The 19,078-nt window shown below is 35.1% G+C and overlaps 2 protein-coding genes across 4 annotated transcripts; one reads left to right on the forward strand and one right to left on the reverse strand.

The window, feature by feature from the left end:
- The first annotated feature begins 78 nt into the window (after positions 1–78).
- LOC110823937 (uncharacterized) lies at positions 79–6,281 on the forward strand. 3 transcript variants are annotated; one of them, XM_022054445.2, is made up of 8 exons: positions 79–233; positions 2,242–2,364; positions 2,792–2,947; positions 3,076–3,181; positions 3,848–4,030; positions 4,503–4,671; positions 4,992–5,341; positions 6,031–6,281. In XM_022054445.2, the coding sequence occupies exons 2-8, from the start codon at positions 2,359–2,361 to the stop codon at positions 6,129–6,131; spliced, it is 1,071 nt and encodes a 356-aa protein (XP_021910137.1). In that variant the 5' UTR covers positions 79–233; positions 2,242–2,358; the 3' UTR covers positions 6,132–6,281. The 3 variants fall into 3 exon arrangements, with proteins under 3 accessions (XP_021910137.1, XP_088066779.1, XP_088066780.1); XM_088210653.1 differs by lacking the exon at positions 6,031–6,281 and having other exon boundaries at positions 4,992–5,518; XM_088210654.1 differs by lacking the exons at positions 2,792–2,947; positions 6,031–6,281 and having other exon boundaries at positions 4,992–5,518.
- Positions 6,282–6,548: 267 nt separating this feature from the next.
- LOC110823927 (Protein phosphatase 2C family protein) lies at positions 6,549–17,063 on the reverse strand. The gene is made up of 9 exons (XM_088210655.1): positions 16,697–17,063; positions 15,693–16,003; positions 14,893–15,020; positions 14,012–14,110; positions 13,627–13,785; positions 8,169–8,255; positions 7,814–7,905; positions 7,429–7,503; positions 6,549–6,831 (listed from the first exon to the last, which is right to left on the reverse strand). The coding sequence occupies exons 2-9, from the start codon at positions 15,950–15,952 to the stop codon at positions 6,673–6,675; spliced, it is 1,059 nt and encodes a 352-aa protein (XP_088066781.1). The 5' UTR covers positions 15,953–16,003; positions 16,697–17,063; the 3' UTR covers positions 6,549–6,672.
- Between the last annotated feature and the right edge of the window lie 2,015 nt (positions 17,064–19,078).

The following is a 19,078-nucleotide window of genomic DNA, read 5'->3' on the forward strand; positions in this document are numbered from 1 at the left end:
AAAACCAGACCCATGAAAATCAAAAGCAAGCCCATAACAACCTATAAAAGCCGATTTGGCCGAGCAAGCTCAGAGGTGTTCTTTTTCCTGGTGGCCCGGTCATTCAGTGTTCAGTTCTGAGTTTCTCCTCCACAGCTCCGCCTGTTTTCTGGTTATCAGGCGGTGGCGGTGTAGCAGAGAAGAAGAAAAAGGAAGCATATGTCACTTTATCGCTGACGAAGAAACCCTAACAGGTTGTTAGATAAAGTTTTTGTGCGTTTACTCGTTTCATGATACGCGTTAAGAACTTATACTCTGTTGTGTGGTATTTGTTTTTATTTATTTTTCATGTTTTACAATCTGAAAATCGCGGAACAATTTGACGTAATAGATATCTAGGGTTTTGTAGGTTTTTTCGCTGTCGGTTTAGTGTTTCTAAGACGTTTTATATGGCCGATAAAAAAACATGGAGAATGAGAAGAAGAAGATTTATTTTGAGTTGTGGATGTCTGGTTATGATGCTTGATCATGTAATCAAAGAGAGTGAGATGACTTATTTTCAGTCGAAACGATTTCGCGAATTTGATGCTTTTTCACAGACCAATCTTTCGTTTTTTTGGTTGTGTTTTTTTTTCAATGAATTTTCTCATCAACCAAACAGCGTTCAGTTCAGCATGCGTGTGAACCTTTTGTTCTTATTATTATTTCGTCTTCCACAATGTTTTCAATTTCTTCTGATTAGTTGCAGAGTAATGTGGTAATGCTTACATCCTAAATTGGTTGTTATCACCCCGTTTAACTCCATAAGTGAACTATGCCTTAGATGTTGTATATATATATATATATTTTTTTGGATAAACAACTATTCAGCCTTCATGGACAGTCACCGTTGAATAAAAGTACATAGTAATTAGGTTTACGACAGACGGTGTAATCCTAAAGCTAAACTTTTGTTTCATTGTCTTTCTCTTTTCATCACTTTATTGGCAATAATTCATGGGAAAGGTCGATCTATAGGAGACTTCATCTTATCCATGTAATGTGTTAGTGTTCCTCGATACTGTATCATCGATTCATGACAAATTATTCATAAATTTGCATTATCAAATACTGCCCTTGCTTTACTGGATTCTCTTAGTATATAAAAGGTGCTTCTTATTTTTCTCCTTCAGTTGTTTATTGTATATTCCAGATAACGTCGTAGTTTGGTTGGAAGAGATGTGATTTTGGTAATAAATTACTGTTTATATTTTTGCGCATATTGGACAGGCCATGTGACATAAGAAGGAAAACTGTAATTTAATTCCCAAAGCTAACAAAAGGTGCAACTATATTAAGAATATTTTGGTTATCTTTATGATTTTATTCCAAGAGATTACCAAGGGTGCAAACATTGAGACTATTAACTATCTAAGGGAAATCAGTGGCTCTTATCACTCAAAGGCAGTCTAGTTTCATCTGAGTAAGACAATAAAAGAAATTGCTGATCACTTGTACTTGGTGATATTGGATCTGTTCTAGTTGACGAGAAGCACAAAACGTACTTGTATATCTTAGTTTTTGTAGGATAGCTGACATATTTATAACTGTTCAAGCTGTAGTGATAAGAGTAATGCCTACTAATGCAGTGTAAAGTACAATGTAATTGTGGAATATCCAAAAATATTTTAGGCAACCACATTTATTGTGTTAATATGCGATATTTATGATTATGCCTACTAAGCTGTAGAGTTATGCATACTAATGCAACGTACAATGTAACTGCAGAATGTCCAAAAATATTTTAGGCAATTGCATTTATCATGTTGATGTGCAGTATTTATGAGTACATCCGAGTGGCAGTTAACAGCTTATCATTTTTAAACACTTCGAGTAGTTCTTATACAGAGAATTGTCGTAGTTATTAGTATCATTTGTTACTAAACATGCTTGAGGAAAAACTAATGATTTCTGCATGTTTGACTTTACATTGATTGCTTGTAGTTGAATTTGATTAGGGGAAACGTGATTCACTTGTGCTTTTTAGAAATTACAACTCTGATAATTTTGGGGTGTTTCATTATTCTTCTGATATAATTCAGTAATTTTAACCCCATTATGTTATGATTGGAATATCTTCTCCACAAATGCATTCTCGAGGATGACCATTAAATTAATGAGAGATGCTCCCAAAAGTTTTTTTTTTTTTTTTGTGAAATAGAGAAATCCTCTCAAAAGTTGCTTTCACTATTTCTAAATATTTGAGTTATTGGCTTGTTGCAGGTGCTATAAGTTGTAAACTGTGGACTATTTAGCTTTTTTCCAACCACTTCTTTGGATAGCATTAAGGGAGTTTTCGCTTACAAATAAATTGAAGGGATTGGCCTGCTTCAATGCAAAATGGAGGTGTATAAGTTTATCGTTGCTCTCATTTTCATGTCTTTGAGACATGTGGTGAACATTTTATCTTTCTTTTTTCTCCAATTAAATCTTCTTATAACTAGAAGGAAATGAAAAGGTTAAGACTATGTTCTAGTAATGAGCATGTTGTATTTGCAAAGTCGGTCTAATAACTATCTATTTTTCATGCATATGCTACCCGTGATTTATATTGTCGAACTCCTAATTAGTTGGATTGGAACATTTATAATTTAATCTGCCTGAAATGTTGCACCATGAAAATAAAGAGTAACTGTATAATAATCGAAAACATAGACCCTTATTACCACGTTGTTTAGTTTTATTTTATTTTATTTTTTAAATGAATATAGTCATATTAAGTGATTTTTCGGAATTGACTTATTCTTCAAATTAACGTAAGAGAATTTCACAGGATCCTAAAGATTCAACAGAATCACAGTTCCTGACGCCAGTATCACATGGTCCATCAAACAACGATCAAAATATAACACCTGAGACTCTTATTGTAGATTCTGGTTCAGTATCCGATCTTAGTACCAGAAAGCTTGTTAGTGACCATGTTGACGTAGTAAGGAATTCAATCAACCATTTACTGTATAACTAATGGATTAACAAGTGAATAACTAAAATGACAGGAACATTACCATTTTAATATTCCCATTTCTTTTCTTTTCTGAAATAAAATCTCTGTTGTAGGTCCAGAATTTGATTGAAAGGTGTCTGCTGTTGTACATGAATAGAGACGAAGTGGTGAGGACACTCTTTTCTTGCGCCCAAATTACACCTGGAGTTACAATGCTTGGTGATCCCCTATTTCTCTACCTGTACCACTTTGCCCTCCTAAAATGGAATACAGTTGATGCAATTGCTTTTAAGCATTATTTATTGAGAATGGAAAAAAAGATTATGGTGTGAGTGAATCCATTAGAGTTTGAAATCCTGAAAATGATGTACCATTTAGCACGAAAGCACCTAAACCAAATTTTGGTTTACATTAATATTGGTATTTAAGTTCATCTTGGCCCAACCTTTTAGGCAGTCTGCTTTTCCCTCGATTGAGTTCCAAAACTTTACAAAAATATTTTGGACATCAAGTTGCTAAAAGTTCTCATAAACCAGTGAAGTTATATGATACTGAAATCTGTTAAAATGTCTTTATCTGCTGCAGGTGCTAAAGACTGTTTTGACAAGTTGAACTAAAGTTTTTGGTCTATACATGATATGTTCAAATAGTGCTAATGTCCAAACTTTTTTAGAAAAATATAAAAGCTTTCTACCTTTTTAGCCATAATCCATGTTGTAGTTGTGTGTATAACAATCAAGGAGTCGAGATAGTTTTATTTTTCTGTTCGAAAGAAAGTTTTATATTGCCATATTAACACGTATTCTTTATATCATGCTAATAATTATCTTTCCATGCAGTAGCTCTAATATCCTTTCTTGTATTTAATATATTTCCATGGTTCAGTATGGCAGAGACTGGAAGAACAAAATGCTGATTTTTTCAAGGCCTACTATTTAAGGCTAAAGCTGAAAGAACAAATATTACTGTTCAATCAGTTACTTGAGCAGCAAGCCTGTCTGATGAACCAACCAGCACACCAGAAGCTTCCATTGCCTCATATACAAAGTGAAGCTCATCGCATGCCTGGTTAGTTCTACAATGTTGGAATGCTAGAAAAGATAGTAAAATCATAGTTGTCATCCTTATATGTGTGTCTATGTGAATGATATCTTTTCTGTTAATAATAAAGGTCTTATTTGTTTGTTTTCTTGTTCATTTCCTAACTTGAAAATTCGACACTATAAATATGAGTCATTTATGATTAACAATTCTCTTCTCTAAGTCATGTTTTGTAGTCAAATTTCTAGCCTTTGTTAAATGTTTCTTACATTTTGCTTTTGTTTGACTTCTCTTAGATACGGTTATTTAATTTTCTTTTCGCTTTTTGACTGGCAGAATTTGACTTAATAAGATTAACATTGTCAAATTTGATCGCAATACAGAAATTTATGGGAATCTATTATTTGTTCAAGTTTATTGGGATTTTAGAGGTTTTAACACCTTTTTACCCACATGGTTGTCTAATTCAGAACTTCTGCCTTTTTCTTTTGTGGTAAAGTAAACAATTTGCGGATGGGATACCCTGTTAACCAGCAGCTCCCTATTACATCTAGCGGTCATCCTCAGATGGGTTTCACTGGCGGTATGCCCAGTCATCATGCAGCTAGTGAAATCCCTGCTGCACACAGTTTCCAAATTCCCCAGCCGCAGCTAGGTTTCAGAAGAGAGTATGCTTTTCTCATTTTCTCCCTCTCCCCCTCTCCCATTCGTTATTGTCCTTGTTATTTATTAATATTCATCGCTTGTGTTACGTGCACACATAAAAAATGAACCTTCATCCTTATTATGCTTCTATATATTTCTTTTTCCATGCACAATTTTGCTCATATGCTAACATCTGTAAAGATTTCCCCTTCTTTTTCATCTTATGCGTGTTACTTTCAATTAAACATTTAATGTTAGATTATAATCTAGTTATGGAATGACATGGCTGGAAAAATGGTGGGACCTTATTGCCTTGCTCTGATTTGATAATGGTGATAAGCAGAAATTTAGCTAATTCAGTCCTTCCTAGAAGTGGTATCATGAACCCAGATACTTCTTTTGGCCCTGGATCGTCAACAGCATCCGGTGGGCAATTTGCTTTTGCTTCACCGCAGATGCTGGATTGGAATGTGAATGCACCCGTGATCAACTCTAATCTCCAATCTCAATTGGCGCCAGTTCACTCTGCCTTCCCATCTCAAATGGCGAGTTCAGAAGGATTGCAAATTGGGATGAATGCAGAGACGCATGGGCAGATGGGAAACTCTGAAGAGTCCTTGCAACAGTTGGATCCGATACCTTGGGATTTTAGTTTCCCAGACCTTGTTTTTCCGGAACTGACAAATGAGGAAGGTAAGACGTTTGTTGGTGCAATTTCTAGCCGTTACTTTACAGGATCACCATGGATATGTTTGGAACAAATGGATTATTTATGTGAAATTTATTTGGAGCACTCATAGTTTCTATAATTATTTCAAGCATGTGAACATAAAAATTCAATTCCTAATAAAATCTAAATGGAAACGAGCAGATATATTCTCTATTTTAAGGTTTACGAAAATTTGGTGAAATTTTAAAAATGAGTTCATTTTTCAGACTCCCACACTGACAGAACCATTTAATAAAATATGATGTTCTTAAATAAAATTTTTTTTCACAAGACTACACGTTCCGATATATTATACAAAAATTATTCATTTGTTCCAAAATACCTGAAAGCAATAGTTCTTTTTACCCATCATTTCTTCATTTTTAGACTCCATATTCTACAACTAATTCGCAGTTAATAAGAAATCGGAATTGAGGAAGTACCGAACAGCAACTTAAGATTCATATTACTGGCGAAACTCATTTGAAAAGGAAAATTAATCATTTTGGTAAAGTAAAACGATAATAACAGGGAAAATCGAATTGAATGTCAAACTAATTTGAAAAAGAAAATTGAGCCTTTTACAGTGTTGTCTAACATTGTTAATCTTGAGCTTTTTAGATAGTGTTCTTTCTAACACTGTTACTCTTTCTTTTTTACCTTCTTTTTTCAGTTGAGTTCATCTTTTCTGATGACATACCTGGGCCCCCGGTAGCAGCCGTTCAATCTGGGGAGGAAAATCCACCCACCATGCCCGGTGAGAATAAATTTTAAGCTGCTGCTTCTCTTTACAACTTAGGCGTTCTTTACAGAATCATTAAACTCTCTCTCGTAGATTATAAAGAAAGGTGAATATTTATGGTTGTTCAGGGTCAAGTAAATATATGTTATAAGTTCCCATGCAACGTGTGTTTCTGAATCATGGTTCCCATAATGCTTCCTTCTAGGGGCTACTAAAAATCTACTATATCCAAAGCATGAATTGAGTTTTTTTTAGGTCAAAACAATTTTGGAAATGAAATTTTAGAACTTAAAAATCGTTATTTAACTTGGAGAAATCGCACTGCTTGAAGCCAGGCTTTAGGGTAGAAAAGATCCAATTAACCACATGCAGAAATATGCACAATTTATGAAACCAGGATACAAATAGTACTCAATTAAAAGAGTGAATTAGGGCAAAAACAAAGCAAGGAATAAACAAATTGCCTCAATTGATGATATGCATGTTGGGCCCATGGTATGCTTTGTGCAAATCTGAATGTCAAATAACGAACTTTGAATGGATTTACACATGCATTTATAGAATAAGGGATTTCTAATCATGCTGGGGGTTGGCTGAATCTGCATTTTCGTGGTGGAATCTCACCACAATGCATGTTATGTTGTCAGCACTACCACGGGTGAATGCAGTCTCCGTCAACTTTCGTGCAGCTGCCTCGGGCTCTTCCTCTGTTTGGGCAAGTGAAACAGCATCCTGGAACCAGTAGAAACATTTTAGTGTAGGTATTAACAAGACTGTAACAGTTCATGACAAGTAGAAATATTTTAGTACAGGGATTTACTATGAATAGAAAAAATCAAGAATTCATCTAGAAATCAATGCCTAGCTATTAAGGACTGATGAAAATTCCATCTACAAGACCATAGAGTAGAAACAATTCACATCAAATTCTGTCAGCTTTGACAAATTTGGAGGTCACTTCCCAGTTCTATTTTGAACTCATCAATTTTGTATGATTTTCTAGTACACAAAAGGACATAACTTGTTCAAAAAACATAACCTTTCATCCCATTTGTTTGAAGTTGAAATTGCAGCAAGAAATAATTCCATAATTTTCACCATTTATCTCCTAGGCAAGGAAAACGAAATAAATGACATAAACTTGATAATTTATGGTGTTGCATCGGAAACCTCAGACATCCATCAAGCATATGATCCTTGAAAGGTAACGAGTTTCTTAAAGGATGATAGCATGTTCATTCTTTGAACAATAACAAATCCACAAGTGTTTTGTCTACTACTGAATCAGTGAAGATGTAGAGAGAGAGGAAGAGAAAAAAACTACTTTACCTCATTCGGGACCACATCCCATAGTCCATCGCTTGCGAGCACAAGCAACTCCAACTCTTCGTCTATTTCTTGATCCTAAATAGATGAACAAATTAAGATATCTCTCATTCATCTCTAACACAAAATTGGAATAAAATGGAAAAAGTTCCAATATCAAATAAGAGCTACAAAGGGGTTTTGAATCTGCAATTCAGTAACCCCTGAACATAAACCCACGTTCCAGCCCTCATCATTTTGACAACCTATTTTTAGTTGTGTCATCCACAAACATCCTTAATCAATTAAATGCGAGACAGTAGACACTAAAAATGTCGGTGAGGGAAAAGAGATGGGATAGGATATCACAAATTTATCCAAATAAAGATACTACATTTATGAAGCTTACCTGGATCTCGGGCTCTGCAACAACAAATTGTTTTAACATCCGGTTGCCAAAAGCACGGGACATAGCTAAAACACCTCCAACTCTCCAAGTCCCTAACAATAAAACACCTTCAGTTTACAGCTAAAAATAATCCCCCAAATGCCATAACAATGACATCAGTTTCCTCTCTCCAGCAATTTCAATGTGTAGTACAGTAAAATAAAAACTATATTTTGAAAATTAAGTCGTAGAGACGACTGCATGAGTCAGTTGTATTAAGCAAAATTCCCTATCTTTTTTAAATCAAAATTCTACATGTAAGAAGTAAAGCAAAATTCCCCATGTATTCTGTTTCTTGCTGTTTACGTAATCTTACCTGCCCACATAACGACTCCTCCAGCGCTTTCAATTCTCTTCCTCTCGTCACTTCTATTTGGCTTATGATCCTCAGAGAGAGGAATTGCTGTAGAAAAGGAAAAAACTGCTTTTACAAAATGACACAACATTCCATCATTCACTTACAGGGTTTAGAAAGAACTCCCTACCGATATTAAGTTAGGAGTTAGCTGTATGGCAGGGGAAGAAGAAAATAAAAAATTGATGTTAGTTTTCTTTCGTTTTTTTTTTTCTGTTTAGAAACTCTAGTTTTCTGTAATTACTAGTGTATTAAGAGAAGGACAGGTAACAGCTGCATAATACCTGGGGGAATCTAACCATTACTGGCCACCATGTTTGGCCGCAGTACTCTACATATAAGCAAAATCTTTAATGAAAAGCAGTGAATTGTCCAATTCCTCTCCCTTCTCTTTTTCCATTCTACCCTACTCTTTCTTATCTGTTCTACCTCCCTCATTTGTCTCTCTCTCTCTATCTCTCTCCGTAAACCATCAACTAAGGCTAACCCATGAACCAGTACCTTGACAAACTAGTACTGGAGCTCTCTGAACTGCCTCTTCCACCATCAAGCTGGCCAAGAACAACGGCAGATCCACTATGACTGCTGCCCAGAAAATGAACCAAACGGAGGAAACTTTACATGACATGCAACAAAGATTGTAGGACTTCATGACAGAGATCTATAAAACTGTCGATGCCAAACTATATACTAAGTTGGACACTTAGCTAGATGCAAACTTAGAACAACACCCAACTCCGGCTTATAGTGGCTGCAATGGTATAGGCTATGTTGAGTAACCAGCATCTACACACCAAAGCTCAATCCCTTCCCACCACCCTAGATCTTTCCTCGTCTAGAACTTTTCTCAAGCTCAAAACTTTCCTCTTCAAGCTCCAACTAAACACCACACCAAAAAAATAAACCATCATTTTGTAGTAATCAAAAGGCATATTGCCTACAACGCTGGCAATGGAGACGAGGTCATAGGTAGACTCAGATTTTTTCCACTTATCACTTGACACATGAGAATGCTCCCAAGGGTGACACCCCACCTTTGATGGTCAAAATCCCCAATCTCAGATAAGGAGGTGCAACGAGCTTCCAGATTTGCTTGGTGCCAGATGAATAGAAGGTCGAGATAGCTACTCTTTACTTGGGAGATAAGCCAAATACCTGGTATCAAGGCTGCATGCACAGCATGGAGAGCTGCGCTAGAATGCCTTTGAAGAAGAGATTTGTTGAAGGTTTCAGGATCTAAATGTGGCGAACGTTGTAGAGGAATTTAACAAGCTGAAACCGGATAACAATTTGTCAGATTACCAAGAAAAGTTCTTCAAACTAAGGTACATCATGCTAAGAGACAACCCATACCTTAGCAATTTACTTCATCTCAAGCTTTATCCGTGGGGTGAATGAGGAACTAACGCTGATAGCAAAGCTCTTCAAGACAAGGACCCAAACCCGGCCATGGGCTAGCTCAGTTACAATCTCGACACATTGAGGCTATGCTCAAGCACTAAAGAACCTAATACGAATACCTACCCTCCACCTCAAACTTTCCTCAGCAACACACCCAACCACAAAATTCAGCCTCCAACCATGCTCACATCAACACCAAAGGCAGAACAGGAGGGCATCGGTAGCTGACACCCGAAGGATCTCTAACTGATGTCACAGGTGCAGGGAATGCTACTCCATAAGGCACTAGTGCAGGCCTAAACAACAGATTATGATGGAAGCCACAGAAGAGAAGAAGAAGGAGGAAGTGCAGGAAGGACCTAAGGTGGACAAATACACAGGAGAGATATCATTCCCTGCCATAGAATGGCAGGAAAAGATGCACAGTCAAGGTTCGGGGATTCATTAACTCTAAGCTTATACTTCAGCACCCACTCCTTCATGGGATGCTAGAGCTGCCAAAAGGTGTGACAAAAACTCTACAGGTGCTAGTAGCAAAAAGAATGAGTGCTAAGCACACATAAAAATCCAATACTGAACTGGAAATATAATTGATGTTCCTTGCCACTTTGAAATACTGGATCTTGGACTTTATGGCATTGTATTGGGCATATAGCGGATGAAAACGCAAAACCTGCTGACCTCGAGAAGATGCATGTGGAAATCAATATGGAAGAAGGTTATAGATACAAGGAGTTGTAAACATATGAGTTGCAAACCAATTAACTGAAAAACGGCTTACCAGGTTGATTTAGAAAAGCTGGGATGATTTGTTCGGTGGAAAGAATGATGGTAGCAGAAGATGTGAAGGAAGTTGAAGAATACCAACCTCTTCAGACCATATTACATCAATACCGAGGATCTTGAAGGGGCCAAAGTCTTTTCCTCCCCTAAGAGACTTGGATCATGCCATCCCATTACTGTCAGGGTCACAACCAGTTAAGTAGAACAGTATAGTTACCCACTTTTCTAGAAGGGGATTGGTCTTGTTGCTTAGAAGAGACTTGGATCATGCCATCCCATTACTGTCAGGGTCACAACCAGTTAAGTAGAACAGTATAGTTACCCACTTTTCTAGAAGGGGATTGGTCTTGTTGCTTAGAAGTTGCCCTGCCACCAAGTGTCACCGCCCACCCAGTTTTCATATAATTATGCGGCAGCTAGTTTCCAACCAACTAATGAAGACATCTCTATCATAGACACAGAAGGAAATTCTAGTGGAGCTTGAAATGATCATGCAAAGGCGAGCCCACCACCGAAACAAGCAAGTGGAGCATGTTTTAGTTATGTCAAAAGCCAATTTCTAACACTAAACCTTGAGAACAAGGTTTTGCAGCAAGGTAAGGGACATGTTAGGAATTACCTGTATGTCGGGAGAAGAAAATATTTTTTAAAAACAAAAAAATTAAATTTTACGTTTTTGTAAGCTTTCCGTTACGGTTTCCTTAGAAACCTTGGACACTATACCACTATATGAGAGTATTACTCTTACTGGCAACCCCTGACCTTATATATATCTAAGACTTTTCTCAAATGAAAAGCAGTGAAAAATTATCATAATTGCTTAAAACTTATCATAATTGCCTTATCCCTCTCTCTCTCTCTCTCTCTCTCTCTCTCTCTCTCTCTCTCTCTCTCTCTCACACACACACACACACACACACACTAAATTATCAACTATTCCTGTACTATTCACATAATGATTTTTTGAATTTACTTTGCCATGAGTACATATTAATTTGCTTACAAGTCCCGGTTGGTTTTGTGTGATTTCCTTTTTTTTTTTGAAATAAAAGAGAAGTATAACATTATAAACAAAGGTACCAAGTGGCCAATAAGCATCCCAATCTCTCATGTTATGACCCAACAAAATAGAACCAAAAGTGTTAATCCATCTATCTCTAATTTTTACAAAGTCATTTTCAATACTCTCAAAAACTCTCGCATTTCTTTCCTTCCACACTACCTAAAAAATGGTAAGCAAAACTAAGAATAAATGTTTTTTCCTTTTGCATATACCTGACCAAGCCCACAGTTCCTTACTAACCGTCTCAGTTATTCCCATAAGCCCATACACCGTTGTCCAAATATTGTAAACAGCCAGGCTATTGAGTAAAATATGATTGCATGATTCCTCATCAATTTTACATAGATAACATCTATTTACCAAAGTGTTGTCTCCCCTCTTCAGCATATCAATAGCTAGGATACTTTCTCGAGCAGCTTCCCAAGCAAAAATGACATTCTAGGAGGAGCTTTTGATTTCCAGATCTGCTTGCAAGGTGCTGTCAGCTCATTTTCTCTCTCTTTTACAAAAATAAATGTAATAGGACTTCACCGAGAAGCCCTTCTGCTTGTCTAATTTCAATGTTCTACTGTCTGTATTCTCCATCAGATTGATATCGGCCAAACAGAGAACTAAGTTACAATATTCTTCAACTTCCCAATCTTCAAATTTCTTTTAACCCACACATTCCAACCTCTCCCCCCATATATCTCTCATACACCTTCCCCACCAAAACCTCTCTCACAAGCAATGGCATATATGTTCGGAAACTTTTCCTTCAAATTTTCCCTCACCCAGCCATTCATCTGCTTGCAAAGAAATTGGAAGGTGTATGAGAGAGGTGTAGGGAGGAGAGGTTGGAATGTGCGGGTTAAAAGAAATTTGAAGATTGGGAAGTTGAAGAATATTGTAACTTAGTTCTGCTGTCTGTATTCTCCATCAGCTTGATATCGGCCAAACAGAGAACTAAGTTACAATATTCTTCAACTTCCCAATCTTCAAATTTCTTTTAACCTGCACATTCCAACCTCTCGCCCCTACACCTCTCTCATACACCTTCCCCACCAAAACCTCTCTCACAAGCAATGGCATATATGTTCGGAAACTTTTCCTTCAAATTTTCCCTCACCCACCCATTCATCCTGCCAGAAACGAATGCCCCCTACCCCCCCTCCCCCCACCCCGTTCCCAATTTGCCACCCAATACACTCCAGAAACCTACTGCCTCCCCCACAGATTTTCTTCCAAAGACTCACTCCATGCAGTTTATACTTCCCCCTTCTCCCCCCGTCCCGTTCCCAATCAGTCCACCTCACCTCCACCACCCTTTTCCGTAATTTTCCTTCCTCGTTGACAAACCTCCACAACCATTTACCTTGAAGCGCACAATTTATCTCCACAATAGATCTTATAGACCAAGTCCCCCCCATACATAGAATTCTTCACATCATCCCACTTCACTAAATGGTATTTCCTACTCCCCTCATCATCACCCTAAAGGAATCTACATTGAATCCTCTCAAGTTTAACAGCAATACTAGCTGGAAGGAATCAAACCCAATTCATTGTGTGTCATTTCCTTCTTTAAGTATCTCAATTTGATATTGGGTTATCATACTATTTTCTGGGTGGTGTGGAAGGAAAGGAATAGAAGGGTTTTTGATGGTGTTGAAAATGTTAATGGTTTCAATATTCTTAAAAATATATGGTTCCACACGCATTTTTTTGCCAAGGGATTATCCTCTGTATTCTAGGGAAGATTTAGAGACCGTTTCTACACTTTATTGACTTGTAAATATTGTACATGGGTGGCAACCCCCCGTGTCAATATAAGTTCACACTTCTTAATTAAAAAAAAAAAAGCATTATGTCGTTCCTTGAACTATTTCGTGGAACAGTACTATACAGGCTGACAACTAGAAATGTCAGTTCTGTTCTTGAACCTGATATCAGTATTGAACGCCGTTATTTAAACTTATCATTAGGAGAAAATGGTCAATTCTGTAATATTTGTCACACATTTTCTTTGAAAACAAAGATTTAACAGCAAAGAGATACAGATTCTTCAATGCCTGAAGGACTTCCTCCATTGTACCCTTGTAACTTCTCACCCATCCCACAGATACTCCATTAGTTTCTAGTGATTACTGCCCCTAGATACATACAAAATTCAAAAGATAGGATAGATTGTACCTTTTCCGGCTTTGGAGATTATTGTCCTAGAGTCTCCAACATTGGCAACATATAGATGGTTACCAACCAACACAGCGGTAGATGCAGTAGAACCATCATCTCTATAAGTGTCTCTTTCGGAACCCAAAAAGTCCACATCAGTCTGTTGATACGTTTCACCTGCAAACTTAATCAGCTTAGATGTCAAATCGCATAAAACTATATGAAATAGTAGAAGGCTACATGCAAAATCCCAGAGGCTTTCCTTAGCAAATTCTGAATCTGGCCCAGACAGATATTAACAATTGTATGGTCTGGGGTACAGCATGAGCTTTAAGAACAATGGATATGTCATAATCACATCATCTAGCACTTCATGATAAGTAGTTTATTGATAGGAGCGCACTTATTGCTAATTTTGTGTCTGTAATAAACTGTGGATGCTTCATAAGATTCTCAAAGAGGTGTTCCTTCAGATACTCAGCAGCACGAGAACCTCCATGACCTGTAATGATATATCCAGTTGTAAAAAGAAAAAGTTAACAATAACAAAGCCCTTTCCAACAGAAGTTTCTAATTCCATAAATCATAACTATAAAGCATTAATATTTACTGAGGAGTTTTAGACAAAAAGAAACAGAAAATCAAAGATACTACATCGAATTAATTGTCTATTTCATGGATAGTATTTAGATATACTTCTCATTGACAATAAGCTTCTATTGACAAGAGGATATGGACTTTGCTTGACGATCATACTACTTGAACCTTCAGTTTACTCTTTATTTAGTGATTCCCTTCTTAAAAAACCACAACTTGCAACAATTATCATTTACCACCAGATTTCATATTCTACAACAACACGTTCCTATGTTTGAGCTATATTTTTATTTGAATAAATCCCTGGCTATAAGCATCTTACAAAACCCTAACTCACATTCTCAGACATCCCTAAAATGATTGCAATCAGCATCTACATGACAGGTGGCCCCAAGCGATAGCATTCTGTCATGAGTTTGTTATGGACATACCAAAACCAGTGGTAACACCAACCCAGATGGCACATTCACAACATTGAAATTGTAACCATGTCTGTTTCTACCGGGTTTATATTCCTCCGACCACCAAATCAGGGACCTTGTGATCATGTCCCTGAATTGCAGCTCACTATACATTTTTCTTTTAGACAATAGAAACTTCTATTTTTTTGGGAAAAAAGCTATACACTTGGCAGGAAACCTGCTACTGTATCCCTCCAAGGCAAGAAATGCTGAGAGCAAATCTAACCGTCAAAGATTCCAAACATGCAGACTCTCTTCCCATCAATCTTGGAAGACTTGATATCATAGAAATCCTCCATGGTCAGCCTCTTCCCTCTGAAACTTGAATAACCACAGCTCAGGCTTCCATCTTCACTGTCAATCAGACAAGAAACAAGATAAAAAGACTTTATTTTCATCATAATGTTCAACTAGCTCCTAGTGTCAGAAAATAAACAACCTCAACAAGCTTACATCATTCTGTTCCAAATGTCATCCATAAAGATAAAACATGTCCATGAGGCTCCAAGGCAAAAGAAAGACAAGCCAAAATGACTTCAGAAATGATGAATGATGAGAAACAGACTCTTTAAAATTTTCATTTCCCTGAGAAACTGACCTAAAAGGAATAAAATGATAACAAAATTTTGAATCTAGTGAGTGAGAATTGAGTTCTATTTCTAACCATCCTGTTATGGTTAGGAACCACTCAGCCAGTCAGATTTTGACATTTAGTTAAACATGTTTCACACTCTTGAGAACATTAATCAAGTTCACAAACACGAACAAGATGCTCGAATATTGAATTCAACCATCACAAGTTAGCTAAAACATGCTTACAAGTTGACATCTTAGCAAGTGCATGTTTTGTACCCATACCAACCATAAAGAGACCCTCAATCAAGAGGGGAACAAGATGTCACTGGACTAGCTGTTTTAGTGCCTAGGATGAACATCCTCTCCTACAACTATCCTTCTTTTGCTTAAATTTTCTAAACTGTCACAGCCAACAGATGAAAACATATAAACATAAAAATCAATAATCACCTTTTCCACCCTCCACTAACGTATCCACCATCCTCATCCTTCTCTGGCTGAAGACCAACTATTGATGCCCGTTTTGCAGTTGCTGTTGAATCAACCATCATCTTCACACTTGTTCTAAACTCACGGTTCCTTATATAAGTTGAGCCAAGACCCACGTGCAAAATTCTCCTGATAATGCTTAGCTGCACCCTCCCTTGGGTGAACACTTCTATATGCCCAGCTTGAACAATTGCACTTCTTATGCAACTCCCACATACCATTTAAGTTGATGAGTCTGGCCTTCAATACCAGAATTTCACCAGGTAAAAGAACTGCACAACAACAACATATAAAATATCAAGCAATAGCACATCTCCTCAAAATGATCAGATAAAAAGAAAACACAACGTAATTTTCCAATTCGCTATGCCTATTTGGTAACACAGAAACTCGGGCAACGTCAAGGAAATTTCAAATGTAACAAGTAACAAAGATCATTGTTATTACTGTTATTATCCCAAATGGATCCACTTTCTGATTTGCAACTTCTTTTATGAATTATCCAGTCATTTTGCAAAAGAAACAAAACATGAAATACGGAAAACCAAATTTTCTTTTAGCATTGGAAATTTAGTAGACATTTTTCTTTACTCTTCTATCTCACTTTCGTTTCATCAAAACGTGCAGCAATATTTAATTAAATAAGTTGATAGGTTCTAGATTGATATTATCAATATTTGCTTCAAAAGGGAGGGGAAGAACCTGGAATTATAAACGGAGCTGTATTTATTATTGAAAGAAAAACAAAATCATATGATACTCTTCTTCAGTTCTTCCTCAATTACGCAAAAACCGCATATAAAATGGAACCGTATTTGTCATTCAAATGATAAACACGTACATACATATATGATCCCGGCAAACGCACAAGAGAAATGATGATATAAATAACAAACGAACAAAAAAACCAAAAAGAAAAAGACAGACAGGAGAAATATGCATTAGAAATGGTAAATAACCCTTACTTTTTTAAAGTACTTCACTCATTCGGCCGACTAATCGGTATAAACTGAAAAGAGCTAAGGAAAGCCTATTTCCAATAAAATTTGACGATGACGCTTGGACAATCACAGATCTCTCTCGAAATCTTATGATACGCAGCTACAAAAATTCGTCGGATCTGATCGGATGAACCACACTCTTGTGACTGGCCCGGTCCAAAGCTGGTTCAGGATCCAAATCCGATACGGAGCTGTACGTAGAATCAACTGCAGAATTACTACTCTCTCTAAATTTCTAATAAATGAGGGAATCTGAAACCCTAGCGGGCGAGAGAGAGAGAGAGAGAGTTTTCTTTATATAGTGGGCGGTGTGTAAAGAAGAGAAAATGCCAAGCCAAAACGAAAGAGAGAGAGAGAGGTAACTTTTCCCAGCTTGACACCGAGGAGAAGCGGCAACGTGGCACCCGCACTCTTCATGCATTCACTATGGGGTGTGATCATATGCGATCCGGATTAATTGTACTTATTTATTTATTAAGAAATAAATAAATAAAAATATAAGAGGGTTAGCCTATTTATATTTAAATAAGATAATATTTAGACTGAAATTGGGATTATAATTATTCATATTTAAAAAGTAAAATTTTTCATTAATTTATTATTATTCAAATTTCTTGTTATAACTCAATCATTGTATAATTTTTTTATATCAAGTATGCTTTTAATTTAATATATTAATTTATTATTTAATTTAAGTATTCAATTATATAAAAATAAATTTTCACTGCATATTTGAATATATTTTAAATTTTGTAACAATAATTATAATTATTACTACAATATTTCACCAATTTAATATATGTATATATATATATATATTGAGCTATTTGAAATGTAAAAATAAATTAGTATTAGCTCCATATTTTTAGATCATATTCTATTTCTAATGGTATGTTTTAGTATAATATAATTTGTAAATAAACTATATTAAAATAAATTTAATAAGTTTAGAATATGTATTTAAATATATGTTTTGTTATGTATTTAATCATATTCTGTATGAACAATAATTTACGTAATTAAATATTAATTAAGTACGATTAATTATTTTTCTCATTTTTTTTACTTTTGGTCTGTATTGAGATGTACTATTTTCGTATTTTTTCACTTTTTTTTTCTCGTAAAGTCAATAAAAAATATATTTTTCACTTTTTTTTCTCGTAAAGTCAATGAAAAAGATCTTAACGTTGCTTGAACTTTAACACTCGAGTTCTTTAACCTTTTTAAATTTATTGTTGAAAGATTTGGATTTTTTTAAAAATATTAAATATGCACTTTTGATTTGAAGCATAAGTATTAAATAGGCTATCGTAATATAAATTTAAGAAATAAATTATTTAATTAAATTTTATAAAACATTTAACCGTTTAAATATGTCATAATATATTAGATAATAAAAATAACATATGATTTTAGTTACATAGTTCAATTCAATCTGATCATATTTACAATTATCATAAAAAATATCTTATAAAATCTATGTGTCTGATCAAATTTTATTTAAGAATTTATTGTAAAGTTTTACATTTGAATTGTATTTTAATTGACAGTTTAAATATAAAATAAAAACATATAAATGAATAATAAGTATATGATATACTTCCACGAAAAAAAAATCTTATTATATTTCTCATAATGAATATAATAACGTAAATAAAATATTTTACTTAGAAACGTAACTTCTTAGTATAGATAATTATAATAAAAATAATTATTTATTACTAAAATTATATCCACTGTCGTACGAGATAATTCAGTTATTATCTATAACAAATAGTTACATTTTGTCAAAAAATTATTATAATAACAAAATAATTTTTTACCTCATACAAAAAATCAAACTAGCATAATATATATATATATATAGATTTTGTTATATGTAGTAATTATATAATACTGTACTTTTATCTTGTAATACTTTATAATGTTACATTAATTTTATCATTAAGGTGATTTTCACATGAACATTCGGAAGTACGTATTTACTATTATTTAAGTAAATAAATTGTAATTAAGGTAAAAAATAAAAAACCGGAGTCTCACTTTAAGATCAATGAAACAACTTGAAGAATTACAATAAGAAAAACTTAATCAACTAAATTTTGTATTGGTCTTAGTTAATATATTTTTACATAAAGTTAACATGTATCGTTTTAAAATAGATTAATCGATGTTTTAGTAATAAATTTAACACGTGTAATTAATTTATCGTATTAAATTATTTACGTAAAACACAGCATTTCAATTATAATTTTCTCAAATTAATAAAACTTATTTATAATTAACTCAATATTCAATAACCATTTCTTATTTTCTCCTATAATTTATTTTCAAGCATCGTGGGTA

This window comes from Carica papaya, chromosome 9, assembly GCF_054855325.1.
Source record: "Carica papaya isolate Zhongbai chromosome 9, ASM5485532v1, whole genome shotgun sequence".
Taxonomy (NCBI): domain Eukaryota; kingdom Viridiplantae; phylum Streptophyta; class Magnoliopsida; order Brassicales; family Caricaceae; genus Carica; species Carica papaya.

What these genes read in the sequence shown, in the direction of transcription:
- LOC110823937 (XM_088210653.1), top strand. An exon ending in TGAAGCTCATCGCATGCCTG is followed by an intron (nt 4,031 to 4,502) that starts GTTAGTTCTACA and finishes TTTGTGGTAAAG; the next exon opens with TAAACAATTTGCGGATGGGA. An exon ending in CAGCTAGGTTTCAGAAGAGA is followed by an intron (nt 4,672 to 4,991) that starts GTATGCTTTTCT and finishes GGTGATAAGCAG; the next exon opens with AAATTTAGCTAATTCAGTCC.
- LOC110823927 (XM_088210655.1), bottom strand. Translation starts at nt 15,952, where the DNA reads ATGGTATGTGGGAGTTGCATAAGAAGTGCAATTGTTCAAGCTGGGCAT. An exon ending in CATGTTTGGAATCTTTGACG is followed by an intron (nt 14,111 to 14,892) that starts GTTAGATTTGCT and finishes ATATCATTACAG; the next exon opens with GTCATGGAGGTTCTCGTGCT. An exon ending in GGGATGTGGTCCCGAATGAG is followed by an intron (nt 6,832 to 7,428) that starts GTAAAGTAGTTT and finishes TACTGGTTCCAG; the next exon opens with GATGCTGTTTCACTTGCCCA.